Consider the following 27933-nt stretch of genomic DNA (forward strand, 5'->3'; position numbering starts at 1 on the left):
AATATGCACTAGTAGGCATGGAGTGATTACCCAGTTGTTAAGAGCAGAGACTGTTCTTACAGAGATCTAGGGTTCTATTCCAAGTATCCATATAAAACCTATAACCATTTATAATTTCAGTTCTAGAGGATTTGCTTATCTATTCTAAATTCTGTTCACTCATATGCATAAGATGAATAAATCCTTTTAGATACAGAAGTATGTGTTACTATCTATTTAAAGCTAACAAAAACTTTTATTTATATTTTCTCACAGTTATTTTTAACAAAATTAAGTATAAAAACATAAAACAAAGTACATCACATCAAAGATGGACAAGGCAAAATAACAGAAGGAAAAACACCCAACAGAAGGCACAAGAATCAGATGCACACACATTCACACACACACACACACACACACACACACACACACACGTATTTTAACCCATATTAACCTGAAAGCTATGCTATATATGCAAATGATCTGATTCAGACCATGTAGGACCTGTGATTTCAGCTTAAGCCTCTGTGAGTGCATATGAGATCAGTTGATTTAGAGGCCTTATGAAAGATATGGCTTTTCTTTGATAGCTGTTTCAAGTTCTATGATTGAATCTTCTAGTCCAAGATTCATTACTCCATCTCTTGAATTCTCTTAGAGAAGCTTGTCTCTACATTGCTTGTTTTCTTATCTAAGTTCTCTTGTTCCTGGCTTTCTTCTGTCTGTGCTTTTATGATCGCTTCCATTATCATCTTCAGATCTTGAACTATTTTATTGATTTCCTTTATTTGATTGTTTGTATTTTCCTGAACTTCATCCAGTGCCTCTCTATGTGCTTCTTTGAGATCTTCAATCTGTTTGGCTGCATCTTCCTGCATTTGTTTATGTTTTTATTCATTTTCACCATTATCTTCTTCATTACTAAGGATTTGTGGTCATTTTCTTGTGTTTCAATTGTGTTTGAGTTGTCAGGGTTGACGTCTTTTGGATAGCTATTATCTGGAGATGCCATATTGTTTTGGGTTTTGCTTTTTATATTTTTACACTGGACTTTAGTCATCTTGATGTCTCTGACATTGGGGGGTAGTTTCTCTTGTCCTTCCCTGGATCAGGAAGGTGACCTGAATCCAGCTCCAGGGGATGTTACTCCACACCCTGGATTCCGCACTGGGTCAGAAGAGACTGATGCTGGTGCTCTTTACCCTAAGGATCTGTTTGAGGTAGTGTAGATAAAGCTGATTATCCTGCCTTTGGCTGGGCTTTGAAAACTCTGCCCTCAGCTACTGAGTCTTTGGGAGCCAAAGCTCAATGTACCTTACAGTACTGGAACCCATGCTGGCTTGTAATGTTTGGCTAGGATTTTGCATGATCCATCCTTGCCATGGGGCCAAGGTTGATTCCTGCTTCAGAGAGCATATACTGCCCTCTGGCTTGTGGTAGTTAGCTGGGCTTATACCAGATCCCTTCATGCTGGTTCAGTCCCATCTGTGTGTGCAGGGACACTCATGCTGTGTTGTGGCAGTTGGTCAGGCTCCACCATAGCTTGCAGGAATGGATCTCTGGGTTGTTGCTGGTGGCTAGGTTTCTACCCAATCCTGTCTGGCTGGTTCAGACCCTCATGAGAGCATGGAGGCCCTGCTGAGCTGTGTTGGCTAGTTAGGCAATTGCTGGATCTGTTCAGGCCAGATCAGTTCTGCCCAATTGAGAAGAAACAGTCTGCTGGAATGGATGGCTTGGGTTTTTTTTTTGCCTACCCTGTTTAGACCATGACTCCTTAGAAGAGTCAGGCAAATGGGTGGCTATGGAGCTGTAGCTGAAGTGCATGTCCACAGCCACCTGGACCCTCCTGTGGGCACGGTGTCCCTCTGTAGATTGGCAGGGTTTTCTAACATCAGATCTATCCCAGATCCACATTCTTAGGTCTCCCTGGGCCCACTGGCTCTGATTCTATTACTCTGTGATGCACAGATCAATCAGAGATGGAGAGAGAGGGTGCAGGTGAGGCAGACACTCTTGGCTTCTTTGGGCTTTGAATTTTGTACCTATGTGGTTGCCAGCACCTAAGGCTTTCTGAGGACTCACACCTAGGTCTGAGGTCAGGTCCACCTCTTTTGCTGAGATTTCCCTGGGCAAGTAGCTCTGAATTCTGACACTTCAGTGCCCCCAGCTCAGTTGCAGACACCAAGTCCTTGTTATAGAGCATGGCTGCAAATCACCAGAGGGGATACAGGTCCAGACACTGGGGAGTGGATACCTGTCCTTTCTGGGCCACTTGGAAGAAACAAAATCACACCTGCCTGTGCTCTGGACATTGTGGACCTATTTGACCTAGGCCTCTTAAGTCTTGTGGTCTGTAGATCCAAATTGGGTTCCTAGACTCCATCCAGCAGTATTTGGTACCACTATCTTGTGTCTTCTTGAAAAGCAGCTTCCTTATGCAGATTCTTTAGACTATCCTCCTATAATATTCTTAAGGATTATGTATTTTCTGTTATATATATGTCAGTGTCTGTATGCATGTGTGTGTGTGTATGTGTGTGTGTGTGTGTGTGTGTGTGCGCGTGTGTGTGTGTGTGTGTTTTAATGTCTTGTTTTGTGCACAGGTGAGTTCAGGTAATCATATAAGCCAGAAAAGGACATCTTATGCTTTGGAGCTATTCTATCATATGGTTAATAACATAATTTTATGGGTTGAGCAGTGAATCAGGCCTTATTAAAGAGCAGGACATGATATTAGCTACTAAGGCTAAGACACAAATCCATCTTCTTTAGTATTCTTTAGGTTTATCAAACCATCATTCTTCTAAGTTTAAATCATCTACTTCCTCGAATAACATCAAGATTCCCTTACCTTCTCCCTGTAAGGAGGAAAATTGTTTTACCTTCATGCACAAACGTGACATCACTCTCCCACAAACTTCCTAAATCTTTTAATCACCATTCCACTGGCATCAAAGTCATTCACCCAGATGTTAAAAGAAGATTGATTTTATTTTGAACATATTTTATTTTAAAGAAGAAAAGAACATTTACACTCTGCAGTAGCCCCAATTTTTATAAACTGTGAAATAAGTAAATCAGGGAAAAATTATATGGACAACATAGACAACTCTAGTAGCCATGATACTGCTATGCAACATAATTAGATGAAACAGTGAGCATCATTCTAAGAAGAGACAGATCATGTACTGTAGCCCAATATTTGGTGGTTATGTACCAATTTTATATTTGTCAGTTAGAGTTCATTTGCCAGTCAAACTACCTAGCACAAACCAAGACACAGTCCATGGACAGAGCCAACCCCTGACATTATTAATGATACTCTGCTATGATTGTAGACCAAAGGTTAACTGTGTTGTTCTCTGAGAAGTTCTGCTAAGCACAAGTTAAAAGCAAATGCTGAGACTCACATCCAAACATTGAGTAGAACAGTGGGAGGAAAGAGAAAGAGACCTTGAGGTGAGACAAGTTCCACAAAAAGACCAAAAGAGGCAGATAACCAGGGCAAAGAGAGGCTTGCTGAAATTGAGGCAACACCAAGGACCAGGCATGGACTGGAAGTATGCCCTCTACACAGAGGTAGATGATGGGCACCTGAGGCTTCATGTGGGTCATCTAGTAAAATGTATGGTGTTGTTACTGACAATGATTGTGATGCCATATCTTTATCACTTCCTCCTTGTGGGACTATCATTCTAGGCCGTAGTGAAAGAGAACAGGCTCAGTCCTGATGCAACATGGTGAGCTGGGGTGGATGGCAAAGCGATCTCCACTAATCTGAGGCATAAGGGAGAGGGGATGGAGAGAGGGAGGAAAAGTAGCACTGTAAGGAGAGAAAGGATATGGTCTACAATCAGGATGTAAATTGAATAAATAAACTAATTAATTTAACAAAAGATATTCATGAAATATGACTTTAGGAATATGATTTCTCCCTTATCTTTTGAAGGGAATTTTTGTCTGGTCTTAATAAAATTATGTAGCACTTGGGAACAAAGATGCACCCCAGCATCCCTGCACTGGAAGACAAGATGGAAAAAATCTCCAAGGCCACCATGACCTTACCCTTGGTGCTATGGTAGGCAGGGAGGAAAGTAATCCACACAGTGCAAAACACCAGCATGCTGAATGTCAAGAATTTGGCTTCATTGAATGTGTCAGGCAGGTTCCTGGCCAAGAAAGCAACAGTGAAGCTTCCCAGAGCCAAACAGGCCAAATATCCAATTACACAGTAAAATGCAATTACCGAACCCTTGTTGCACACAATGATGATGTGGCCATGCTCAGATTCTCCATCAATATCAATTGCTGGAGGAGAAACTGCAAGCCAGATTGAACAGAGAATAATTTGAATGAGTGTACAGAGGGGAATAATGTAGTTAAGTGTTCCTGAAACCAGAATGTACCTCATCCTTCTTCCACAAGCTGTGACTTTGAAAGCCAGAACCACTGTAATTGTTTTGGCCAACACAGTAGAAATAGCCACAGTGAATACAATTCCAAATGTTATTTGTTGTAAAATGCAAGTGGCTGAGTTGGGATGGCCAATGAATAGCAAGGAGCAAAGGAAACAGAACATGAGTGACATGAGTAAGATATAGCTGAGAGCGCGGTTATTGGCCTTCACGATGGCAGTGTCATTGTGCTTCCAAAATACCCCAAGAACCAGAGCTGTGAAGGCAGAGAAGCACAAGGCCATTAAGGCCAGAGCCATCCCCAAGGGGTCTTCATAGCTCAGAAATACCACATCTTTGTGGATGCAGTGATTCTGCTCTGTGTTGGAATACTGGTCCTCTGGACACTTCACACACTGGTCTATGTCTGATTGAGAAAGGAAATATTTGTTAGTATAGCTTCAGCAGTTTATTTAGAAGACATTTCAATAAATCTGTTGGGAAAGCCTTGCAATAACTCCCTCTTACTGCTGATAATGTAATTGAACGATATTGCTGTACAAAAATGCTTCTATTTATTAATTCTAATCATCTTTTTATAGAAGAAAACCAAACCAAATTTTGTCTACTTAACAGTGTTCCTGACATTGTTTTAAAGGTTTTCAGAAACTAGATTTCTTAAATCATTCTGGATGCTATCTTGAAATGACTTAGATTTGTAAATTCACAAAGTCTAAACTCATTAACCACAGCGTGATTGAGTCTTTTAAAACCTCCTTTACCATGCACTCAGTGCCTCCTGAGTTCACTGACTGTTTAATTAATGCTTTTTTATCAGAGAAGGAGACTGTCTTCTGCTTGGAGAAGAACCATGATAGCTTTTCTAGTTGCCAGCCCAAGCATAATGATATCTAACAAACAGTAAAAGAAATCATTAGGGTTGGGAGCATGTGTGTGTGTGTGTGTGTGTGTGTGTGTGTGTGTGTGTGTGTGTGTTTATATTTATGTGACCAAAAACGTGTAACAGATGTGCTCATATATTTGATAATCATTTGGGAGAAGTAGGAATGTGAGTACAAGAAGTAAAGTTTCTCAGTATATAAACATAATGAAAAGGTTTGAAACTGCAAAAAATAAAAAAGAGTTATTAATCTGTCTTTGTTTATGTTCTAATATGGCAGTATAGACAAACAATTCCTGAGTCTTGATCATAAGAAGCACTAATTCTATCACTGAAAGTAGAAACCTCTCTACAGACTGATCGCTACAAAGCCCTTTATCTTGATTTTACCTTCATGGGAAGCATTCAGCATCTTCTTGCTATCCTAATTTCAATCCCTATGAGACCCGGACTCTACGAATATAATCTGAAGTAAATTTATATATCAATAAACAGTATGGAAGAAATAAAAACAAAACCCAAAAGTGACCTAGATTTTTTTCAAGACAGGGTCTCTCTGTGTAGCTTCGGCTGTCCTGGACTCACTTTGTAGACCAGGCTGGCCTAGAATTCACAGTAATCCACCTGCCTCTACCTCCCAAGTGCTGGGATTAAAGGCGTGTGCCAGCACATCTGGACAGTGACCCAGATTTTTTGTGTGGAACAAACTACTTCACTCATAATATCCTCTCCTGAAATGGCAATGGTAGGAAATTTCATTGGAATTGTGATGATTCATTAGATAGTTGCACAGAGTTATAAGGTGCTTTCTATTTTTTATGTCTTTCATGTAGAACAATTTATTGATGGGCAATTGTAACTAGTTATTTTGCCTAAAATATTGGAAAGTTAGCTGAACTATGAAGAAAATGTCCTGCTCTTGCACAAGACTTGATTCATTTCCCAGAACCCATGTGAAGTGTTTCACAACTGCCTGAAACTTAACTATAAAGGTATTAATTGTCTCTTAACATCATTTGTCCTCATTATTTACACTTACCCTCGCAACACACATGCACACCTAAAAATGATATTAATATTTTTTTATTTATTGATATAATTACCATTAGTTTTATTCATTTTTAACATTTACAACATTTGTATTACCGATTGTTTAATCATTATGGATGTCATTTGAGTGAATAGATGTGAAAAAGCATTTCTAAGAGTTCTTTGCCTCCTCTCACTATATGGATTCTGGACATGAATTCCAGCTATCAGTCTTAGTGGCAAATGATTTAAATGTAGAGCCATATTATTGGCCAGAAATGTACTTTTAGAATTTGAGTTTCATTGCATAGTATCAATGGCAAATGTTGTAAAAACGACACATTGTCCACTTGCATTTTGTCAAGCATAAGTATATAATCATTTTACTAAACTGGCTTTGTAGGTTGTAATAAAAATTTAATGTTTGTACTAACTGCTTTCAGTACAAAACCATTCTAATCTATTATTTCATGAAATTATTAATTGGGTGCTCTTTATAATATATTTGATATAAGACTCCTTATATTTTGTACATCATGTGTTAAGAATTATCGTTACCTTCCTAGAAACAAATCACATCAGACATTTGAAAATGGGTGAGGGAATAACGATTGAGATGTATTCAGATTAAATTACAATAACGTATGGGAAAAAAGAAAATGGGGCTCTACATATCAGACAAATTTTGTCTCATACCCAGCAGTGTTTGATAAATTTATATGAATTTTTTGGATCTCTACTCTAATTTTTTTCTAAGGATACAGATTTGGTTTCTAGCACCTCCATTACACAGTCCATCAGTTCTTGTGCCATATTCTGTCTTTTGTTGGATTCTGTCCATATATCATGTACATAAACACATGTAGAGATATTATATATACATATATATGTGCAAAAAGAATAAATGCACATTTTAAAAATTCATGACTGGAAACTCGTATGCATGAAGTTATAGGGAAAATTAATAACCATAAAAGATTTCATACAGAATGTGCTCACACTGCACTTTGATTTTGTTTCTTTGAGAAAATATGATGTGGAATAACTTGAATCAAAATGTACATCTAGGCAAAAGGGTTTTTGTGGTTATTGTTGTGGCTGTTGTTGTTGTTGTTGTTGTTGTTGTTGTTGTTGTTGTTGTTGTTATCACATTGTTAGTGTTTGTATTCCTGTGACTGCTAATGGAGAAAATGTTATATTTTATTTTTGTAGTTGCCTTTTAGACTCCTTCAGTATCCCTTTTTTGGTGGAGAGGGGTCTCAGTGTAAAGCATTTATCACAGCAGCACTCACTTGTCTCATTAGAAATTTCATTTTTTGCGCATTGGATACAAATAAAACAGCAGGGTGACATTCCCTCCTGCCTGAATTTTCTGAATCCAGGACCACAATCAGCACTGCATACAGAGAGCACCATCTGAGGATATAAGATACATATTGAGTTTTACCTACTACATCCATAACTATATTATAGTAGCATGTTGAAATATCAATAAGTTTATTTTATATACAGAAGCTGAGGTACCACGTGTCACTTAGCACTTTGTATAATGCCAAATGTGTGAATATATTAAAACAAGTTGATGAAAAGTGGAGTTCTTTACCAAATCTTAGACATTATGGAAAAATTTTAGTGTACTTTGAGCCAACACTACAGAGATTGCAACCTGTTTTCCTTGCTGATTTTCATCAAGCTGACGCAAAGTACAGTAAAAAGGTAGAGAACATGGAATGAACCTTACCTGAGAAATTCTCTCTATCAGGATAGCCCATCTTTCTACCACTAATGCATTTTATTATTTGGTATTCATTGTAGGCATATCCAGTCTACTAAAGACAATGTTGTTGCTAGACAAAGATGTATGAGAAATGAAACAAAGCTAGCCAGTAAGCAGTGTTCTTTCAAGGCCCTATGCTTTAGTTTCAGTCTCCAAATTCTGTCCTTGTCTTCCTTTGTCTATAACCCATGAGCCAAACGATCATTAATCCTCACTTTGTCCATGGCCAAAGTTTAGTCAAAGCAATGACTTAGCAAAATATGATGAAAGCACATCCAAAACAGGGGAAATATCTCCTCAAGTCTCAGATAACAAACACATCCTCCAGTAAATTAAGACTTCAAATCATCACAAACTTAGTGTAAAGAAAAAACAGTTGAAAAGTCTTATCTTAGTGACAAAGTGCCGAGTTGATGTGTAAGAAGCTGAAATGTGATGTATTTCCTGAAGTGAGAAGACTTTAAGGATCCTACAAATATTCTGAGAACCTGAGTAAAAGTTAGTTTGTTTCTATGGCACCAGCGAAAGACAAAACATACAGTAAACTTTGAACCCCTACCCAGATCTAGCAAATGGACAGGACATTTTGCACAGTTTAGTGGAGAATCAGGGCTGACTTTCACACACACTTTGGTGCCCCATATTTGACCATATCCCCTTGATTGTGAGGACTGTTGGCACTCAGAGGAAGCATAGCAGGATATCAAGAAGAGACTTGATACCCTATGATCATATAGAGGGGTAGGAGGTCCCCCTCAGTCACAGATGTAGGGGAGGAGCAAAGGGGGAAATTGGGAGAGAGGTAAGAATGGGAGAATACAAGGTATGGGATAACAATTGAGGTGTAATATGAACAAATTAATAATATATTCTTAAGTTAGTTTGTTTGATGTTAATTGAAGGTTTTCTTAGGTTAAAGAAAGGTTAGCTTTGTATTACATTGAACTTTATGATGAGGCTCTGTAAGGAGCAGTAGAAATTAGCTGATCATTGCATGCTCATTTGAATCCTTCATTCAGTATTAAGGTCTAAGTGAAAACCTCATTGTCACTGGTACACAGGTTCATCTCATATTCTCCACATATACACTTAACTAGAACACTTCCTTTGGTTGTGGTAGTTGTGAAACAGGGTCTCACTCTCTAGCATTGGGATACTTCAACTCTATCTAGAACAGGGAACATTACTTTATCTCATTTTCTTCCTTTTCTTATAATTTATTCATATTACATCTCGATTGTTATGTCGTTCCTTATATCATCCTGCTCCTCCATCTCTCCTGCATTCACCCTATTTCTCTGTATTATGTCTGTGACTGAGGGGCACCGCCTCTCCTGTACATGATCATAAGACATCAGGTCTCTTCTTGTTATCCTGTTATCCTTCATCTGAGTGCCACCAGGCCTCGCCATCAAGGAGACATGGTCAAATATGGGACACAAGGGTTTGTGTGAAAGTCAGTCCCCACTCTCCACTCAACTGTGGTGAATGTTCTGTCCATTGGCTAGGTATCATTGGGGTTCCATGTTTACTGCACGTATTGCCCTTGGTTGGTGCTGTACATTGAGAATAACCCCTGGTCCAAGATCTGCCCACCATAAGGTTCTTCTTCTAGGCTTCTAGGACCCTCTGGATCCATCAATTTCCTCATTCTCTTATTCTTCTCTCACCTAGAGTCCCGATAGGGTGTTGTCATATCTATTCCAATTTCCTGCTAAGTGAAGACTTTCGAGGGACATGTCCCTTGGTCTAATATCAGTGAGGATATACATCTTTATTCATCAGGGAAATGCAAATCAAAAAAACTCTGAGATTCTGCTTTACACCCATCAGAATAGCTAAGATAAAAAATTCAAGTGACACCACATGGTGGTGAAGGTGTGGAGAAAGAGGAACACTCCTTCATTGCTGGTGGGAATGCCAACTTGTACAACCGCTGTGGAAATCTATCTGGTGCTATCTCAGAAAATTGGGATTAGGACTTCCTCAAGTCCACTTCTTGGCATATACCCAGAACATGCTCCAGCACATAACAAGGGCATATGTTCAACCATGTACAGAGCAGCCTTTTCATAATAGCCAGCACCTGGAAACAACTTAAGTGTCCCTCAGTAGAAGAATGGATAAAGAAACTGTGGTATATGTACACTATGGAATAATGGAATACTACTCAGCTATTAAAAACAAGGACGTCCCGAAATTTGTGGACAAATGGATGGAATTAGAAAAGATCATACTGGATTTATGATGGAATTTTTTATTCACAAATTTCTGCATACCAAAAATATATTACTACCAATACCTCCAAATACATAGAAGGAAACTAGACTCCGCTTCATTAGTTTGAATGAACTACACAACAATTAACAGGACCAAGCAAAAATACTGTAGTGATCAGTTTCTTTACATGGCATAATTCAGAGCTGAAGCATGGACAAATTGTGTATAACAATTGATTTCTTGCACCCATTTTGCACATCTAAGCTGTCTCACATTCCCAGGAATCTGCATCACCCTTCTAAGATCCATATACACCACATACTCCAGTGTTGCATGGACATACATCCAGACAGAAAACCCACATACATATAAAAAAGAAAGAAAATGCAAAGTAATAATTCATACAGTATTTAATATGTATCACAAAATTATTAATTTATGATTAGAGAGGTTGCCAATTTAAGGATTCCTTGTTGGAAGGCTTAAGCAAACATATAAAATAAAACTGTTGCCTTCAATTTGATCACTTCCCCCTGATGGGGTACCTTACCAAATCACAGAGGAAGAGTATGCAGGCAGTCCTATGATACTTGGTGGGCTGGGGTCAGGGAGTAGGGGAGAAGGGTTCCCCTCTCTGAGGACTAGGGAAGGGGCATAGGAGAAAGGAGGAGAGAGGGTGAGCCTGGAAGGACATGAGGGAGGGGGCTAAGGCTGGGATGTAAAATGAATAAAATAAAAAATGTAAATTTAAGAAGATAATTAAAACTAAAAAATGATGAGTTTGTTTTCTAATTTCTTAATTTACTGCATCATTCCAGTTAGGCTCAGTCTCTTTAACTTTTTTATCAGAGATTCCTAATAAGTGAGGAAATCACTACATGGTAATAAGAATGGTACCATGAGTCTATTGCTCCCTTTACTGGAAATATTATAAATGAGTGGTCAAAAGTTGTTTCATATTCATATTAATAAACAAAGACACAGTTTCTGTTATAATAAAATACAGTGTAACTATTGCATGAACGCCTTGAAGAAATAACAAAAAAATATTGAAAATAAGAAATGTAACATAGGAGACTAGAAGTAGGTTCCTTATGTGACAGTTTACTTCATTTCACTAACTTATAAAAAAGCATAAATGGACCAACTAAACACAGAGTGTTTACTTCTATGTAATGGGAATCAGTACAGTTCTTTAAACCCACCTGTCGACTTCCTGTGGCCCACTCTAGCATGTCTTCAGATAAATGCAACTGTTGACCATGTGGAAAATCTAGGTTAAACTTTCCTATCTTCACCTTAAGTTCAAAATCAGGTGGGAGATTCCAAATGTAGAAAATGTCATACTCTTTCTGAAGTTTTTCTTTCTGGTTCATGGTCACTTTGTCTCCAGTAGGACTAGTGAAGTGGGTCTTTCTCATGAAGGAGTGCCTCTGAAAAACAGGCAGTATTATATAATATATATGCTCTTCCCAGATCTGAGAAAATGTATGATGATTTCATCTGAAATGCAATTTTATTGAAGGTATCAGGTGGACATTTTCAATGAAATCAAAACGATATATTAATTTGTCATAATTTTTGCAGAATTTTAGTTCACTGAAAAGAAACTAAGAAACACAAGCATAGACAACCACTTACACATCAAGCACAACATACATGTACAACTCACAAACACACACCATACACACACACACGCACATGCATCTGCACACAGAGAGACCCACATCTATATAGATATACACACATAATATAGCCCCATATTTGTTTACACACGCATTAACACACATGTCCAGACACAGGCACAGACAGACATATACACCCAAACAGACACACAAGTACAGAAATGTACCAAACACATACATAGGCACACATATGCACAGACAAATACACTCAGGGAGACATAGTGAGATACAAACATTCACACAGAGAGACATTGACACAAAAACATATTTATGCTCACAATATCAAAGGAAAGACAGACTGAAACACACACACATGCACACACACACACACACACACAGAGCAAGAGATATACATATGTGCAGTCCAATATACAGAAACACACAACACACAGATGCATGAACTGACAAATACAAACAGAAACATACACAAAAACAGAAACAAACATACACATGAGCATTGAAACACAGACAAATAGTCAGATGGACAGAAACAAACACACACACAGACGCACAACACAAGGAGACACATATTTGTGCACAGACACATAAACACAGATATATACACAAATACACAGAAACACACTTAGAAACACAAATACAGTGAGAAACATATACTCAAAAATGAGTGTGTGTGTGTGTGTGTGTGTTTAATAAACTGATTCACATAACTATTTCTGTGCAATTATAATAAGACTTCGAGGAAGATGAACAGAGACTACATTTGAGGAGAATCAATTGAGAAAACAATCCCCTGAGCAGATTACCGCAAATTTCCGAAATAATGAACACTCATCTCCTCATCATGGACACCATTAATGAGAAAAGGCTAATCTCTCCAATATTAGAACAAGTATGATCATATTCAGTTGCTCTGTTACAGAATCACTGATTTCACTGATAAATGGTGTCTTTCATTCCAATACCTCTGTATTAAAGATCTATACATAACTCTAGATTTATTGCAGCAGCTTAAAAAGCATTTAGAAACCTAGGTTTTGGGAAAACATTTCCTAGTTCACTCAGCTAATCATCTGAGAGGCTCTTAAAAACTATGACATTGATAAGATCATGTATAATCCAATAGAAAAAAACCCTACCTTCGAGCAGATTTGACCATGTTTTTTCTCATTTTCAGTTGGCTGATTTTCTACCCATTGAAGAAGCATCTTATGAATGACATGGGCCAAAACATATGCAGCATTGTATATGTCATAACTGCTATCACTGAAGGCCATGTCAACAGTCTGTGCCATTAGCCATTCCAGTGAGGCATTGGATGAGCAGTTCTTCATTGTCTTCAGGTTAGATGCTGAGGATTCACAGTTAAAGTTCATCCACTTCAGTCTTGCCAGATATTTATCTGAGTATTTGAGAGGGTTTAATGTCTGCACAAAAGTTTTAAAACCTGAAATTTTACCATGGTGCTGTGCAAAAGCAAGAGTCCCATGGAATGGGTCAAGTGTGAGATCTCTCTTACTTGTAGGAACATCCCACTGTGAGGTGGTGATCCATGTTCTCTGTATACCTAGAGATTTCCACATTCTAAAGGCCACAGCAAGAGTACTGTCTGTGTCACCATAAAGGATAACAACATTTGTGGATGATGTCATGATTTGGTTGTAATACACTTCAGCTCTTGACATGTACACCTCCATGCTCACTGGAATCATGTTCACAAAGGCAAAGCAGACTGTCTCCTTTTCCATCTCTCGTTTCAAATATGAAAGAAATTGTGTACCCTGCTCATTGTCAGAGATGGCCAGCCCTACCCAGTTGCAGTTTAAATAAAGTAAGAAGGCGACGAGGGCCATGGCAAGAGATGTATCCTCATGGGCCATCTGATAAATATAGGGAAATTGTACACGGTCATTCAGGAGAGGATGGAAAGGCCCATAAGTAAGATGAATAACCTGGGACACAGGAAGTAGCATGAGGAAACATGCACTTTAAGATCTTGTAAACACATCTTATCTGTAAAAAGATCTAGAAATCCCCCTTACCTGTTACTTCTCCTCTTATTCCCATTTCACACAAAGAAATTCCAAATCCCCATCAAGTACTTGAATAATACCATTGAACTACACTGATTGACATAAGGCCAGTAAGACCAGTCTCCTCTTTACCACCCTTTTTGCATCTTATCAAAGCCACCAATAGAGACACAAATTAATTAAATTTTAAACGCACAAACTCTTACCTGCTGAGGTTCATGGCCTGACATGAATATGTGAAATAGTACAGATGCTTCCCAGTTTGGTCCTGTAAGAAGTACTGTACAACTGACTACTTTGTTACAGTCATAATTAGGAGGAAACCAATGAATTTGTCGAGGAACATGAATGAGATCTTTTAATACTGACACACTTATAAACTGTGGTACTGAAAATACTAAAGAAATATTTGGTAGAAGATCAGGGTTTCTGTTTATTTCATCCAAGGAAAAAGCCAAAACCATAGGAAACTGGCTTTCAGCTGGTGTTCTGTAAAATGGTACAATATTTATTATGTACAGAAGTAGACACATAATAATTTGCAATCAATACTACTACTATATACTTGAAGATATTGTCTTTATCCCTATGTTTGCAACAATTATCCCATGGAATAAGGTTTGCAAACATTAAAATATGGAATCTTTGGACACCAAAAAATTTCATGTGAGTTCGTCAACATAAAATATGCATATTCCATGGAAAACATTTCCATCTGTGGTTATTGAGTACTTGCTCAGAAGGTAAAGACAAGACCACAGGCTTACATGAAGCTGTACACCTGATGATGTATTCATTTATTAATTATAGAGAAATATTAAAATTACACATAAAGGTTGAGCCTCTGAGTTTCTGGTATTTCCATATGACATTAACTGAATTGGCTAAGGTAGTGAAAGAATGACTAATGAGTGCACAGGAGTGTTTCTGGGGCAACATTTGGTCCCAGTATTAACAATTCATTATAATTAGTTGGAAATATATTTATCATATTCTCTTCTATCCATCTTCATATTGTTGTTTTTCTTTTAAGATTATTTTTCAGGTAGAACATATTTTTACTGGTTTATTTTTTTAAAAACACACACACAAGAGATGCATATTTAAATAGATATATGTCTGACTTTCGAAATCAATCTGTTACTTTATCAGAAAACTGGTAAAAGCTTAACCTCCAGACATAGCTTTACCATACCTGGACATATATCCTAGGACACTTGCTCAGTTATGTTCATAACAGTTTTATTCATAATAGACAGAATCCAGAAAATGTTGATATCTCTCAAACCAACAATGGAGAATAAAAAATGAAATACTACTCAGATATAAAAACAAAGAAAACCATGAATTTTTCAGGCAAGTAGACTAGAAAACATCTACTGAGTGTGATAACCTAGACTAACAAAACACACATGAATGTACTTATTTAGCCATATAGTACAGGATAAAAATACTAGAATTTACAGACCCAAAGAAAATTAGTAAGAAGGGGGAACTCAGAGAGGATGCTTTCTTCTAACTCAGCAATGGAAATATAATAGACAGCAGAAGCAGTTGAAGATATGGAACAAGGTAGGAGAGAGAGCTCAGATTAAAGTGAGGGTGGATATCAGAGCTGGGGAGAGCTGATGCAGCAGGCCAGAGGGCCTGGACAGTAAGAATAAGGCATAGGTAGAGAAATCTCTTTGACAAGATGGATAAATAAGACATGTCTGGGATAATATGGTGGTGACTCAGATGGGAGGACACCCTCTAACTAGAAAGAACTCTTAATGGAGGGAGTGTAATACCAACTAGCCCACAAGAACTATGACTCTAAATTTACCTTTCCTACAAGATATGCAGTGATAAAAATAGAGCAGAGATTGAGGGACGGTCCAAGCAATGCCTGGCCCAAACTGAGACTCAGAACACAGGAGAAAGACAACCTCTGACACTATTATTGATACTGTGCTGTGCTTTCAGACAGGAGCCTGGCATAGCTGTCCTCTGAGGGCTCCAGACATCAGTGAATCAAAACATATGCTAAGAATCAAACCAAATATTAGACAAAGAGTGTTGGGAGTCTTATAGAAAAGTAGGGGGAAGTATAGAAGGATGAAGAACTAACACAAACTGCACAGGAAAATCAACAGTCAATTTATCAGGGCACAGAGGGGCTCATGGAGACTCAATCACCAACCAAGGATCATCAAAAGACTGAACCTAGGACCCCTATACAGACTTAAGTGATGTGTAGTTCAGGCTTCATGTGGGTTACCTAGTAAGAGGAGCTGGGACTGTCTCTGACATGGACTCTGTTGCCTGTTTATTTTACTTTCTTTCCCTTGGTAGGGCTTCCCTTTCAGGCCACATGGGAAGAGTACACACTCAGTCCTGATGTGATTGATGAGTTGAGGTGATTTGGTCGGGGGCTCCTCTTCTTTGAATAACAGAGAATGCAGATGGAGTAGATGGAGAGGGCAGGAATAGAGAAGGGAGGGGGCAATGATCAGTAGGTAAAATACATAAACAAAAATATTACTTAAAAATGATGTATGCCTGTATGTGTCTGGATATATGGACCTAAGCAATGCTCTTTTATGACATGGGCAAAAATTAAATTGAGATTTTTTTATTCTCTTAATGGGAAAAAATCTCTCATGTCTTTTGCTAGTTATTTCCTGTCATCTGAACAATAAGCATCAAATATAATTTTTCACTCAGCATGATTTACTCATATTTAAATATAATTAGATTTCCATTTAGAAATTGTATCTGTGAGTTATCTTTGTTTCTACAAGTAGCTCCTTTTATTTTTTTAATTTTTATTAATTTATTCTTGTTACATTTCAATGGTTATCCACACCCTTGTATCCTCCCATTCTTCCCTCCCTCCAATTTTCCCCTTATTCCCCTCCCCTATAACTGTTCCTGAGGGGGATTTCCTCCTCCTATATATGCTCATAGCGTATCAAGTCTCTTCTCGGTAACCTGCTATCCTTCCTCTGGGTGCCACCAGGTCTCCCCCTCTAGGGGCCATGGTCCTTTTAGAATACCCTTTATTACAGCACAGAAAATGCCATTGGAAATTTCAGTAAAACACATTAGAAAGTTGATACTTGAACTTGTGTGACACAAACACTAAGTCTTGCATACTAAACATAAACAGCATCAATTACTTCAGCTACCAGAGTGCCTGAGTAGTCTAAAGTGCTTGCTGTGCTTGGAAACAACAGTCAGAAATCCACAAAGTAAAAATGTGTGGAGTGTCCATATGGTAAAATATGCAATTATACTTAGTAAAATTACTAAAAGACAAATGTAAGTAATAACTGTGATAAAAGAGTAGGAGAATAAACAGCTTAGATATAAAAAGAAGTCACACATTTCTTAAAGAACCGCACAGATGAGGTACTAGGAAACTTCTCTATTTCTCTTCTCAAGCACTATCAACTATATATGCCACAAATGTAACTCAGTCAAGTGACAAGGGAACAAAGAATCACCACTATTAGTGATACTCTGTCTTCTCAAACACAAAATTTACAATCTAAGCACTCTTTCTTTGTGCTAAAACATATTTTGACCACACTTCCAGTTATACTAGCAGAGCATTAGCATCTTACTGAGAATAAGGAACATCTAGAAATTGCAGTGAGATTTGTTTGTGCCAATATTACATGTTTTTAAATTGCAATGTAAAGATTAAAGCATATGGGAAATCTTTATGATATCCTTTTAATAAAAAAGGGCAAAAATTAAGTGGGAATATAAGATATTTTTGTTTCTCTTTATGAGAAGAGGAATCCCTCCCCTCTCTTCTTAGTCATTTCTCGTCATCTGAACAACAAACGTCAGACATAATCCTTCATTCTGAATGCTTCACACAGATTTAAGCATTATTAATTTTCCACGTAGAAATTGTACCTTTGTGTTATCTTTGCCTACAAAATAGACCCTTTTAGTACCAAACAGCAAATTGCCAACGAACGTTTCAGTACCACAGAATAGGAATTTGAGACTAGAATTTGTGTGACTCAAACACTAACTTATGAATGCTAAACTTTAGAAACACCAGTTACTTCAGATGTCAGAGTAGCCTAGTCGTATAAGGTGATGTTCTTAAAAACAACTATCAGAAATCCATAAAGCCAAAATGTATACAGGAACTACATGGTAAAATATGCAATTATACTTAGTAAAATTACTGAAAGAAAAACATAATTGGCCAATGTGATAGAAGTGACAGAAAATAAACAACTTAGACTTAAAAAGGAAGACACATAATTCTTTTTTCTTTTATTATTATTTTTATTTATTCATTCTTTCATATTACATCTCAATTATTATCCCATCCCTTGTATCCTCCAATTCCTCACTCCCACTGCCCATCAAACATGTACATACTTCTTAAATAATTGAAGAGATGAGCTCCTAGGAAACTCCTATAATCATGTTCTCAAGTACTGTCAACTACCTACACATGCTACCAATTTAACCCAGTCAGATGACAAGGAAAGTAAATGAGCACCACTATTAGAGATAGCCTCAATTTTGAAACATAAAATTTATAGTCTAAGTATTCCTTCTTTATGCTAAATAGAAAATGAAGAACTGGGTTTTGTACTACTTACAAGGCAATGGTTATGTATGTATACAAGTTAAGATGGAGATATAAGGACATGTTTAAAGTTCACATTGGACAGAAATCCTACTTACATTTTTGATGCAGGTTCAAAAGTCATAGAGTGACCACATCCAGATAATTTTAGAGAATAAATGAACACCTATGTGAAAGCTTTCTGCACCTTGGTGTACTCCAAATATTAAGTGCCTCTACACAGGAACTCACTGCACACTGTTGCACACTGACAGAAACACACTCTATGGCCATTTAACTTTACCTTCTCAGAATGAAACTTTTTGAAATAGTATGGGGTATCTTTTGATAATAAAGCACTGGGTATTGTGCAATGGAAACTGTCAACATGAGGGTTAATCCTAATGATCACAGTAGAGATTGCTTTGTTCACTTAACTTCTGGCCTTGAAATCAGGAAGCTAACAAGAAGAAACAAAATACTTCATAGGCAAATTTAAATTCATAAAAGAGCATTAAGTTTAAAAAAGAATTTGGTGTTTTTTCTTTGTGTGCACATTGGAATAAAAAGACAACATTCAAAGCATTGTTCTGTTTCTTATCTTCAGACCTCTCCAGAAATACTTGTGATGACATCTACATGAAAATTTAAAAAGCACTTACAGCGTATCCAGAATGTTGCTAAAATAGTCTTTCTCCACAGACCATTGCACGGTATAAAGGAAGAAAAAACACGCTTCCATGAACTCTCTGTACTTTTCTTCATTCTTCATTCTCCAAAAGCACCTGGAAGGGGTAAAACTCATCATGAGAAGTGGAGTGTTCAGAAGCATGTAGAACAAAATCAAAGTGAACATCTTTGTCCTACTATGTGCCTCGGTACTGTTGATTGTGAAGTGTCATGCATATCAGCCTAACAAATGGGCACCCAGGTCTTTATATCTTCTTTTATTTTTCTGGACAATGGAAAGTTTACTTGCACATTCATGATTCCTTTTTTCCCTTAGGCCCTTCCTCATTCCTGGAGGAATCTTCCCTGGGACTTGTCATCTGAAGTCCACAGTCCATGTGGTAAACATGAGTTGAAAAATATATTTGATAATAGTTCTGTCTCTGGTTCCATGACATCATTCAGGTTTATGGATATTAAAATCCCTGAGCAGAGGCTGTTTAGTGAAAATTTTCTTTCAGGACTATCTTATATATTTGTTTATGTGTACACCAATAGAAATTATGTCAGTAGACGATTGTAGATTATGCACAGTGAAATATAAATTATTGATTCAGAAGGGGCATACAAAATGGCTCACGACTACATGGTGAGCATTGTACCACCAAGTCTATATGATGCAGAGTTAGCCACTTGTCTGGGCCATCTGAGAACCTCAGAGCATACACACTGTGAAATATGTCACACCAGTGACAAATAAAGAATTTCCACCCAAAGCCTATGTTTCTAGTTTTGGAGAACCAATAATCAGGTGAAATCCAGAAAATTCTTGAGTCATGTTGTACCAAAAACCATCCAGCTACTCACAAAATAGCAGCTCATGCACACTTTAAATGTTGATTTTTAAAAGTTCAACAATATCCAAAGAAACTCATGACCTTTATGTATCATTTCTAATATTAAATAAGACTTATCCCTCAACCAACACCTACATTATTAGTAATAAACTATGTTAAATATTTGAGTTCTAACACATGATCTCCATCCTAGGGCCTCAGTTCCCACAGATCAATAAAATGTGATAACCCATTTCTTGTACTTCATCTTGGCTTTTCAGTATTGTTTTATACCCATTTCCATTCAAGTAATATCTGTAAGGAATACTTGTGCTGAGTATCTTAGAAGTGAATAATTGGGAAACAACTGTGATTTTAATGTGTAAACTCTTCCTATACAAATTTCAGAATAATCTTTTCTTCATTGCAGTGTAGAATCTGAATTGCCAGTATAAGCATATACTGATATTTTCTTCCCACTAGATTCACAGAATATTCCATCCCTAATTCCTGTAGGCCTATGCACTCTTCAAATAGTCCCTGAACAATTTTTTGTGTAAAAATGTCTGTGAAACACAAACACATACACACACGCACACCAACAAACACTCCTACACACATAGATACAAGACACACACTGTTGAAACTAGAATCTATGAAAATTCAGAATTTCTTAATTCTGCATGTTTAGCATAATGACCTTCTATTCCATTCCAAATTCCTGCTAATAATATCTTTATTTTTTCCACGTTGAGGTCAAATCCATTATTTATGTATAGACTACCATGTGCTTTTCCACTGAATTCAAATAGGTCTAAGAGAAGAATGGACCCAATAATTGTATTTGCTTAGTTTCATCTTTGATCTGTGGTTTCAATCGTTTATGAATTATACACAAGCAAATTTTAAATATCTATCTGTTTTATCATTTAGTTAAAAGTAACATTGTATATATTTAAAATATAAGAGATAATATATTTAATTTATTTAAGTAATTCATTCAGATTACATCTCAATTGTTATTCCCTCGCTTCCCATTCCTTCCTCCCTTCCTCTTTCACCATGTTCTCTTCCACTAGGCACTTGACAGACGGGAACCTCCTCACCTACTATATGAACATGGCCTATCAGGTCTCATCTGGATAGTCTAATTACCTTTCCTCTGTGTGCCACCAGGCCTTCCTCTCCAAGGTGGAAGTGCTCAAACAGGGGACACCAGAGTTCATGTCAGAGTTAGTCTCACTCTCCACACAACTGAGGAGAATGTGCTATCCATTGGCTAGAGATGAATAGAGAGCCTATACTTATTACCTGCATTCTCTTTGGTTGGTACAGTAGTTTTAGCAGACCTCACTAGGTCCCAATCTGCCATCCTTTATGGTCTTCTTGTAGGATTTCTGGACCCTTTGGGTCCTAATATTTTCCCATTCTCCCATGCCTCTATCACATGGGGTCCCAATAGGTATTCTCAGCATCTGTCCCAATATCCTGCTGAATGAAGACTCTCAGAGGACATCCCTCTGGGGCTAGTGTCCAGTTAGGAGTGAGTATATACCATGTATATATTTTTGGGTCTGGGCTAACTCACTCAGGATGATCATTTCAAGTTCCATCCACTTGCCTGCAAATTTCAAGATTTCCTTGTTTTTAATAGCTGAGTAGTATTCCACAGTGTAAACGTTCCACAGTTTCTTTGTCCATTTTTCAACTGAGGGACATCCAGGTTGTTTCCAGATTTTGGCTATTATGAAGAAGGCTGCTATGAACAGGGTTAAGCAATTGTCCTTGTGTGGTGGAGGATCTTTCAGGTGTATTCTAAGGAGTGGAATAGCTAGGTCTTGAGGTAGCCCTATCCCCAGTTTTCTGAGAAAGTACCAGATTGGCCAGATTGATTTTCAAAGTGGTTGTAAAAGTTTGCACTCCCACAAGCAATGAAAGAGTATTCTCCTTTCTCCACATGTTCAGCAACATGTGCTGTCACTTGAGTTTTTGGCCTTAGCCATTCTGATAAATGTAAGTCCCTTTGAGCTTCATTTCTCTGATGACTAAGGACATTGAGCATTTTTAAGTGTTTCTTAGGCATTTTATACTGATCTGTTGAGAATTCTCTGTTTAGCTCTGTATCCCATAACTTAATTGAGTTATTTGGTTTGGTGGCATTTAGTTTCTTGAGGTATTTATATATTTTGGATATTAGACTTTTGTCAGATGTAGGGTTGGTGAAGAACGTTTCCTGATCTGTAGGCTGTTGTTTTTATCTGTTGACAGTGTCTTCTGCCTTACAGAAGGTTCTCAGCCTCACAAGGTCCCATTTATTAATTTTTGAATTTAAGTCATATGCTATTGGGCTTCTGCTCAGGAAGTTGTCTCCTGTGCCAATGGGTTCAACGTTCTTCCCCACTTTTTCTTCTAACCAATTTACTTTATCTGGTTTTATGTTGAGGCTATTATTCCATCTGGTCTTGAGTTTTGTGCATGGTTATAGATATGGGTCTAATTGCATTTTTCTTCATGTATACATCCAGTTAGACCAGCACCATTTGTTGAAGATGCTATCATTTTTCCATTGTATAGATTTGGCTTCTTTGTCAAAAATCATGTGACTATATGTGTGTGAATTCATTTCTGGGTCTTCAATTCAATTTCATTGATCAACCAGCTTATTATTATGCCAGTACCATACTGTTTTGATTGCTGTTGCTTTATAGTACAGCTGTAGGTCGGGTATAAAGATTCCATCATAGGAACTTTTATTGTACAGAATTGTTTTAGCTATTCTGGTTTTTTTTTCTTATGAATTTGAGAATTGTTCTTTCAATGTTTTTAAAAATTGTTTAGGTATTTTGATAGGGGTTGCACTGAATCTGTAAATTGTTTTTAGTAAGGTGGTCATTTTTACTATGTTTATTCTCCCTATCCTTGAGTTAATTTTGTATCCAGCCACTTTGCTGCAGGTATTTATTAGCTGGAGGAGTTCTCTGGTGGAATTTTGGACTCACTTATGTACACTATCATATCATCTGCAAACAGTGGTAATTTGAGGTAACAGGAGAAATCCTGTCCAGTGTGGATCCCTTTGATCTCCTTGTGTTGTCTTATTGCTCTTATATAAAATCAAGTATTATTTTGAAGAGATACTGCGAGAGTGGGCAGCTTTGTCTAGACCCTCATTTTAGTGGAATTTCTCTGAGTTTCTCTCCATTTTATTTTATATTGGCTTTTGGCTTGTTGTATGTATCTTTTATTATGTTTATGTATGTGCCTTGTATCCTTGATACTCCAAGTCTTTAAACTTTAATGGGTGTTGGATTTTGAGAAATGCTTTCTTAGCATCTAAGGAGATGATCATGTGGTATTTTCCTTCATTTTTTTTATGTGGTGGATAACATTGATGGACTTCCATATATTGAACCACCCATGCATGCCTGGGATGAAGCCTACTTGGTCATGGTGAGCAATATTTTTGATGTGTTCTTGGATATAGTTTGCGAGTATTTTATTGAATAGTTTTGCATCGATGTTCTTAAGAAAAATTGGTCTGAAATTTTCTTTCTCTGTTGGATATTTTTGAGATTTAGGTATCAATATGACTGTGACATCATAGCATAAGTTTGGTAATGTTCCATCCATTTATATTTTGTGGAGTAGTTTGAAGAGTATTGGTATTAGATCTTCTTTGAAGGTCTGGTAGAATTCTCCACACACACCATCTGGCCCTGGGCCTGTTTGTTTGTTTGTTTGGGAGACTTTTGATGACCGTTTCTATTTCTGTAGGAGAAATAGGAGTATTTAATTTGTTTATCTGATACTGACTCAAACTTTGATGGTTTTCATCAAGAGAATGCCCATTTCCCTCAGTTTTTCAAATTTTGTGGACTATAAGCTTTTGAAATAGGACCTAATGATTCTTTGTATTTCTTCAGTGTCTGTTGTTTTATCTCCCTTTTCATTTCTGAGTTTGTTGATTTGGATAGTGTTTCTCTGCCTTTAGTTAGATTGGCAAACAGTTCATCTATCTTGTTGATTTACCCAAAGAACCAGCTTCTGGTTATGTTGATTTTTTGAATTGTTCTGTTTCTTTGTAATTTATTGATTTCAGCCACAAGTTTGACTATTTCCAGCCATCTACTCCTCTTGGGTGTTGCTGATTCTTTTTCTCTACAGCTTCCAGGTGTATCTTAATGTTGCCTATTTGAAGTGTTTCAAGTCTCTTTATGAAGTTTCTTAGTGTTATGAATTTTCCTCTTAGGACTGCTTTCAATGTTTCCCACAAATTTGGGTATGTTATGTCTTCATTTTTTTTAATTTTAAAAAGTCCTTAATTTCTTTCTTTATTTCTTCATTGATCCAGTTGTTGAGTAGAGAGTTTTTCAGTTTCCATGTGTGTGTAAGCTTTTTGCTATTTCTGTTGTTATTGAAGTCCAGCTTTTGACCATGGTGATTGGATAGGATACAATTTATTATTTCAATCTTCCCGTATCTGTTGAGGCTCACTTTGTGACCTACTATGTGGTCAATTTTGGAGAAGGTTCTGTGAGGTGCTGAGAAGAAAGTATAATTCTTTCTGTTTGGGTGAAATTCTGTAGCTATCTGTTGGATCAATTTGATTCATGACATTGGTTAGCCTTATTATTTGCCAGTTTAGTTTCTGTTTCATTGACCTATCCTTTGGTGAAAGTGGGGTGTTGAAGTCTCCCTCTACTAATGTGTTCCGATTAATGTATGATTTAAGCTTTGTTAATATTTCTTTTTAAAATGTGGATGTCCTTCCACTGTCTGTATAGATGCTCAGAATTGCGATGTCATCTTGGTTGGATTTTTCCTTGATGAGTATGAGGTTTACTTCCTTATCTCTTTTGATTAACTTCGATTGAAAGTCTATTTTATTATATATTAAAATGGCTACACCAGCTTCATTCTTATGTCTGTTGGCTTGGAATACCTTTTTCCAGCCTTTGGCCCTGTGGTGTTATTTATCAGTATTGCTGAGATGTGTTTCTTGAATGCAGACGAACGCTGTGTCTTGTTTATGCTTCCATTCTATTAGTCTATGTCGTTTTATTGGAGAAGTGAGACCGATGTTGTTGGGATATATTAATGAACAGTGGCTGTTAAGTCCCTTGAATTCGATGTTGGTTGTGGTAGAGTGTTTGTGTGGTTGTATTGCTACAGTGAAGTTATCTATTTCCTGTGTTATCTTGGTTGTAGTTTGTCATTTTCAGTTGGAGTGTTCTTTCTGGTACCTTCTGTAGGGCCAGATTTGTGGATCCATACTGTTTGAATTTGTTTTTCTCATCTTGTTTTCTGCATCAGTGGTTGTTGAAAGTTTCACTGAGTATAGTAGTCTGGCCTGGCATCTGTGGTCTCTTAGGGTTGGCAGGACCTCTACCCAGGCCCTTCTGGACTGTATGGTCTCTGCTGAGAAGTCTGGTATAATTCTCATAGGTTTGCCATTTGGCCCTTTTCTTTTGCTGTCTGTAATATTTTTCTTTGTTCTATACAATTTGTGTTTTGATTATTACATAATGGAATTAATTTATTTGTTGGTCTATTCCATTTGGTGTTCTGTGGGCCTCTTTTATGTTTATAGGCATCTCTTTCCTTAAGTTATGAATATTTTCTTCTATAAATTTGCTGAAGTTATTTTCTGGGCTTTGGAGCAAGGATTCTTCTTTTTTCCTCAATTCCTACATCCTTAGAGTTCATCTTTTCATAATATCCTTGATTTTTTGGATGGTTAGTGTCAGGAATTTTTGAGACATAACATTTTCTTTGATGGTTGCATCAAATTCTTCTATTGTACCTTCTGCAACTGAGATTCTGTTCTCACCTCTTGAATTTTGTTAGCAAAGCTTACCTCTGCATTTCCTGTTTTCTTCTATAATTTCTCTTCTTCCCAGCTTTCTTCTGTCTGTGCTTTTATCATTTTTCCCATTTTCACCTTCACGTCTTGAACTATTTTATTGATTTTCTTCATCTGATTGTTCACATTTTCCTCAATTTCTTCTAGTGATTTCTTCTTTCCACTCTATAGGCTTCTGTCATGGCCTCTCTGAAGTCCTCAATCTGTTTGTCCAAATCTTCTCGTATTTGTTTAGGGATTTTGTTTGTTTCCTCCATTATCATCTTCATTGCTAAGGATTTGACATCATTTCTTGTGCTTTGGTTGTGTTTGCAGTCCCAGGGTTTAATTATTTGAGATAATTGAGTTTTGGAGATGTCATATTGTTTTCAGATTTGTTCTTTGTGTTTTTATGCTGGTCTTTAGTTGTCTTGCTGTTTCTGATGTTGGGATGTGGTTTTGGTGTCCTTCACTGGTCACTAAATGTAGTTCTTTGGTGAGTATCTATACTCCTCACCTGTGGGAATCAGGGGACCTTTCAGTGGATCAGGCAGGTGATTTGATTTCAGCTGCAAGGGACTTTGCCTCACATTCTGGTCTCCCCACTGAGCCAACAGAGGCTGGTGATGGTGCTCTGCAGGCTAAGGTTCAGTCTGAGATGATGAACGTAATATTGGTCTTTGGTTGGGATTTTGAGATCCTGCACTTGGCAATGGGGCCCTGGAACCTCGGATTAGTATGCCAGAGAGTGTGGATCTCATAGCTGTCTCAGGCTTTTGCCCATTCTTTCTCAGGCATGCCTCTTCTTGCTTCAGCCCTGGCAGTGGGACCTAGGTTCAGTCGGCCAGAGAGTGTGGAAGCTGTCCTCTGGCCTGAACTTCTTCCTGCTCATTCTTGCTCCTGCCATGGGACCTAGATTCAGTGTAACAGAGAGAGAGTGGGAGACACACCCTCTATCCGAGAATCTGTCCTTAGCCATGTGTGCGACTAGGTGGGACCTGGGATCCTCTTTGAACTAGTAAGGTGAACTGAAGACATAGAGAACAGCTACAGCTGACAGTCTGATATGCAGCCAGTCTCTGGAGGCTGAGAACCCATCCTCCCTGGACCAGTTGGATGGCCCAAGGCCAGACCGACCTGTGCTCTGCACCACGTCCATATCGCTCATCTCGGGCTCTCCAGGTCTTGTGGTCTCTAGCTCCCATCCTATCTCTAGGCTCCATCCTGCTGCTCAGACACAGTGCATAGTTGGCACTTCCATTTTTGATAGCCCCAAGGGATAATATATTTAATGAAACTTTTAAGATTCTAAAAATATATTACAAATAACAAATGAATATGATATGAATATGATATGAAGGTAAAATCACAAAATCTTGGATGTTATTTTTTATTTATTTTATCATCTGTTGTGAGCCATTAAATTTGATTTCAGATATTGCTTATTATGAATAATGCTTAAATAAACATGGCAGACAAGTGTCTATGTTCGGTGCTAACTTATTAAAATACAAAATGTTCCATGAGAGGTTTAATGGAGCAAAACTTACATATGCTAAATAAAATAGCTGTATCCTGCTTACCACACTGGCACCCTCAGTTTCAACTCACACTAGTAACTCCCCTACTCTCACTAACCTATTTGGTCATTATTATTTTTTAATAATTTACTTAGATTAAATCCTGAACGTTGTATCTTTATTTGTACCTTCCTGTTCCCCCTCCCTCTTTTACTCTTTTCTCTTCCCCTAGACCTGTGACAGAAAGATAACCCTTTCACACACCGTAAGATCTTGCCTATCAGGTCTCATCAAGATAACCTGCTTCCCCTTCTTCTGAGCACCACCATGCCTCCCCAACAAGGGGAAGTGCTCAAATTGGGGGTAGCAAAGTTCATGTCAGAGGCAGTCCCCACTCTCACCACAACCATGGAGAATGAGCTGTCCATTAGCTATATCTGAAAAGAGTGTCCTACGTGCATTGACCTTGCTTGGTACAGCAGTTTGTGCAGCACCCAACTCCCTG

At 37.6% G+C, this 27933-nt stretch overlaps 1 protein-coding gene across 1 annotated transcript; it reads right to left on the reverse strand.

The window, feature by feature from the left end:
- Window positions 1–3898: 3898 nt before the first annotated feature.
- Window positions 3899–27113, reverse strand: LOC311590743 (vomeronasal type-2 receptor 116-like; the record flags this gene model as incomplete). The annotated part of the gene is made up of 7 exons (XM_084770015.1): window positions 3899–4803; window positions 7599–7722; window positions 11509–11601; window positions 13758–13898; window positions 14186–14468; window positions 19224–19346; window positions 27046–27113. The coding sequence occupies 7 exons, from the start codon at window positions 27111–27113 to the stop codon at window positions 3899–3901; spliced, it is 1737 nt and encodes a 578-aa protein (XP_084626141.1).
- Between the last annotated feature and the right edge of the window lie 820 nt (window positions 27114–27933).

The sequence above is a fragment of the Acomys minous genome (genome assembly GCF_964271855.1).
Source record: "Acomys minous genome assembly, chromosome: 20".
Classification (NCBI taxonomy): domain Eukaryota; kingdom Metazoa; phylum Chordata; class Mammalia; order Rodentia; family Muridae; genus Acomys; species Acomys minous.